The 3,306-nt window shown below is 50.6% G+C and overlaps 1 protein-coding gene across 1 annotated transcript; it reads right to left on the bottom strand.

Annotated features, from left to right (window-relative positions):
• Window positions 1–1,555: 1,555 nt before the first annotated feature.
• On the bottom strand, window positions 1,556–2,863 carry LOC124672391 (serine/threonine-protein phosphatase alpha-2 isoform-like). Its single transcript, XM_047208628.1, has 2 exons — window positions 1,950–2,863; window positions 1,556–1,706 (listed from the first exon to the last, which is right to left on the bottom strand). Exons 1-2 carry the CDS (start codon window positions 2,846–2,848, stop codon window positions 1,556–1,558), a joined length of 1,050 nt encoding a protein of 349 aa, XP_047064584.1. The 5' UTR covers window positions 2,849–2,863.
• Window positions 2,864–3,306: the final 443 nt, after the last annotated feature.

The raw sequence follows: 3,306 nt of genomic DNA, 5'->3' as shown, positions 1-3,306 counted from the left end.
TAATTCATACAATTCATATAAAATGAAATTTGAGAAGTTCAACTTGATCAAATCTCGGACGGTGTTTTCTATGAGTTGGTGATGAACTTCTTCATCACATATTTCTCCATGCATCGGGAGTAAAGCATGATACTCGGCCGACACATGGTGGTTAACTTGGGCAAGAGATCCATGCAAGTCATACAGAGGTTAATCAACCACTGGATCAACGTGCTCGCTCTTGATGATCATGTTGTTCATGATTACACAAACATTCTTGACTTCCTAGCTTCTGCCATACTTTGAACCTCCAAGTTTGGGTTTTCCATTTGCATTTAGCTCCGCTTATAAAAGAACATGCAAGATATGAGCCTCAAGTTCTCATCTTCATCGGCGGCGGCATTGGCTTCCTCTTCAACAATAGTTTGGATCATCATTTCGTCATCTCCATGCATGGACGTGAAAATAAAATCAAGAAATCGAACAAGAGTTGTCGTTGCTATACATGGTTTCCCCTTCCTAATTATATGTACCTATTAAAACGGCCTAAAACATTGTGTGCAAGACCGGCGTGAGGTGAGCACACAACCGCCAAGTCGACCAACCCTAATGCGTGCGATGAACTGCTGGCCAAGACAAAGAAAGGCCGCATACTTGCGGAATCTTGCTTGGAAGGAAGAACCGCTGGCTTCGAAACAAGGGTGGTGACGACGGCGATTAGGTAGGGGTGAAACACGCCGCAAGTGGGGGAGAGAGTCGAGGTGGGCGAGTAGAATGGAATGGGTGGTTCTTCGACTATTGAATAGGAGTCTGCCATATTTGCTAGTAGAACAACAATCACGAGAGCAGGGAGGCTACAAAAGGCAAGGTTGCAAGAATGCTAGACGGGAGGGAGGTAAAAGCCGATTGCATGCAGCTTTTATGGATGAGTGAGGAACAAAACGAGGTGAATGAGGGCGTAACGCACCTCCACTACGAGCAACAATAATGGAGGAGCCGGTCGAGATCCATCGCCATTACACCACACCCTTAACGGGGCGGAGAAGCTGGAGAGACGACGCTGGACTAGATAAGGTTAGCGGAGTTATTTGGGCCATTGAATCGGCCTACCTGCGCCCAAGGCCTGGTTAATGAGAAATCTCCCAGACCAGTCAGTGGAGTAGCAAGATCTACTAAGGCAAACCGGAGAGCTTGGATTGTGAACTATATTGACGGCAATTTCAAAGGCCCAAATACTGCTTCCTGATACAAAGTATTTTAACCATCCTAACGGTGATGCTTGTGAAAAGATACCAACATTTCTAAGTGGTACAAAAGGTTACGTTGATAAATTGGTAGGGTTGGGTTGGTAAAGAAGCAATTCGCTGACGCTATAATTGTTTAGATGGATGCACCATGCATAGCTGCATCTCTGTTTTTCAGTTTGCACTCACATATACTCCGCGAATGTACTTCAGATCCATGTGTTGTAACAAGTTCGACCAGATATACATTTGGAACATGATGTGATATTGATATGCTTTCCGACTGAGCTGAATGTCAGGTGGATGGGGGCGCTGCTATTGCTGTGCGTTCATTATCGCAGACCGAAGCCCGCACACACGTGTTGTGTTTGTTCCTCGCGAATGTACTTCAGATCCATGTGTTGTAACAAGGTCGACCAATAGCAGTTCAATTGGAGACAAACATCACTCATACTAGTAAAGTGAAATAATATCTTGTCTGCTAGTACATGAATGACTCATTTTTTTTTTTTGCGAGAAATCCACCGATCTATTAATAATCATCAACAGTAGTACAAATAATCCAAAATGTAAAGAAAATTACAAATTGGTACTCATGAATATGAATGACTCATATTCATCTACAAGACCTCCATTTAAAAAGGAAAAAAGAAAAGAAAATGCTCGACTAACTATTAGTGCACTCACGCGTGCTGCAAGTTATCAGCAAGAACTTGAAGCGGAGTAGGCTCGATGATGTGGAAGGAGCAGGTGAGATTTCTGTCCACGGTCATGACCGCGCCGGCGTTGTCGCATTGGCCGGCGTAGTTGGGCGCGGAGAAGACGGTGACGAGCTTCCTGTCCGCGAACCACTCGTAGCCGCCCTGCTTCACCTCGTGCGCCCTGCACACCATGGCCAGCCCGTTCTTCTCCACGAACTCCTCCACCAAGTCGGACCCGAACGTGACGGACCTGCCCCTGGTCGACTCGCCCCACCCCCACTCGTCGGCGGCGTCGGGGTCCGACCAGAGAAGGTCGCACACGAGGCCCTCGTCGGGGACCGGCAGTGGGCGTTTGACTCGGCGTATCTGGTCCATGCTCTCCAGCTCCGGCGACAGGCCGCCGTGCACGCAGAAGATTTTCTTGCCGATCTTGTTTCCGACGAGCGCCGCCAGCGGTAGGCAGTCGAAGCAGCCGTTGATGGTATTCCAGAGCTTGTCCTTCTCCAGGCCTCGTCTCTCGCACTCGTCCAGGAAGCCGTAGGAGCGGTTGACGGAGGAGCACTCGTGGTTTCCCCGGATGAGGAAGAAGGCGTCGGGGTACTTGACCTTGTAGGCGAGGAGGAGGCAGATGGTCTCGATGCTGCGGCTACCGCGGTCGACGTAGTCGCCGAGGAAAAGGTAGCGGTTGGCGTCCGACGGGAACCCGGTCGCACGGAATATGCGAAGAAGGTCGGAGTACTGCCCGTGGATGTCACCGGAGATGTTGATGGGGGCGTCGAGGCGCAGGAGCGTGGGCTGGGAAAGGAGGACCTTCGTGGCGGCGGCGCAGAGGAGCTTGATCTCGGCGTTGGAGAGCGGCGGATGGTCTTCCGGCGAGCTGTGCTCGGCGTCGAGGAGGCGCTGGATGATGTCGTCGATGTCCATCTCTGGTAGATCGGCTAACAAACTAAAGGGAATCTGAGATCTGTGGATGTTGGGGTTTGGGGACTCTCGTTGATGGACGCGCCCATATATATGACCTGGATGCCGCCGCTGGGTCCTGTTGATAATAATCAAAACTTGCCGGATCCCATGTAAAAAAAAAACTCGCCGGATCCGAATTGAGACCGGCTTGTTATTTCCATGTTTACGTAGGTGTCGGTTTCCTATCCGTGTGGGCATCTCCAACACACGCGCTAAAATCACGCGCGCGGCAAAAAAACTGCCGGTTTGGCGGACGGGCGCAAGCGCGAAGCTCCAGCAGATGTGGGAAAAAAGCACGCGCTAAAATCTTTACCCCGCGTGCGCTTTTGCGCTACTCCGCGCGGGAGAATTGCCGCGTCCGCTGCCGCACGCTATAAACACGACACGCGCGAACGCGCCAACGACCTGAACTCTCCACA

The sequence above is a fragment of the Lolium rigidum genome, chromosome 7 (assembly GCF_022539505.1).
Source record: "Lolium rigidum isolate FL_2022 chromosome 7, APGP_CSIRO_Lrig_0.1, whole genome shotgun sequence".
In the NCBI taxonomy this organism is placed as follows: domain Eukaryota; kingdom Viridiplantae; phylum Streptophyta; class Magnoliopsida; order Poales; family Poaceae; genus Lolium; species Lolium rigidum.
The sequence above is the reverse complement of the archived record's forward strand: the minus strand, read 5'-3'. Positions and strand labels throughout refer to the sequence as shown.

What these genes read in the sequence shown, in the direction of transcription:
- LOC124672391 (XM_047208628.1), bottom strand. Translation starts at nt 2,848, where the DNA reads ATGGACATCGACGACATCATCCAGCGCCTCCTCGACGCCGAGCACAGC. An exon ending in TCCTTCCACATCATCGAGCC is followed by an intron (nt 1,707 to 1,949) that starts TACTCCGCTTCA and finishes CATTCATGTACT; the next exon opens with AGCAGACAAGATATTATTTC.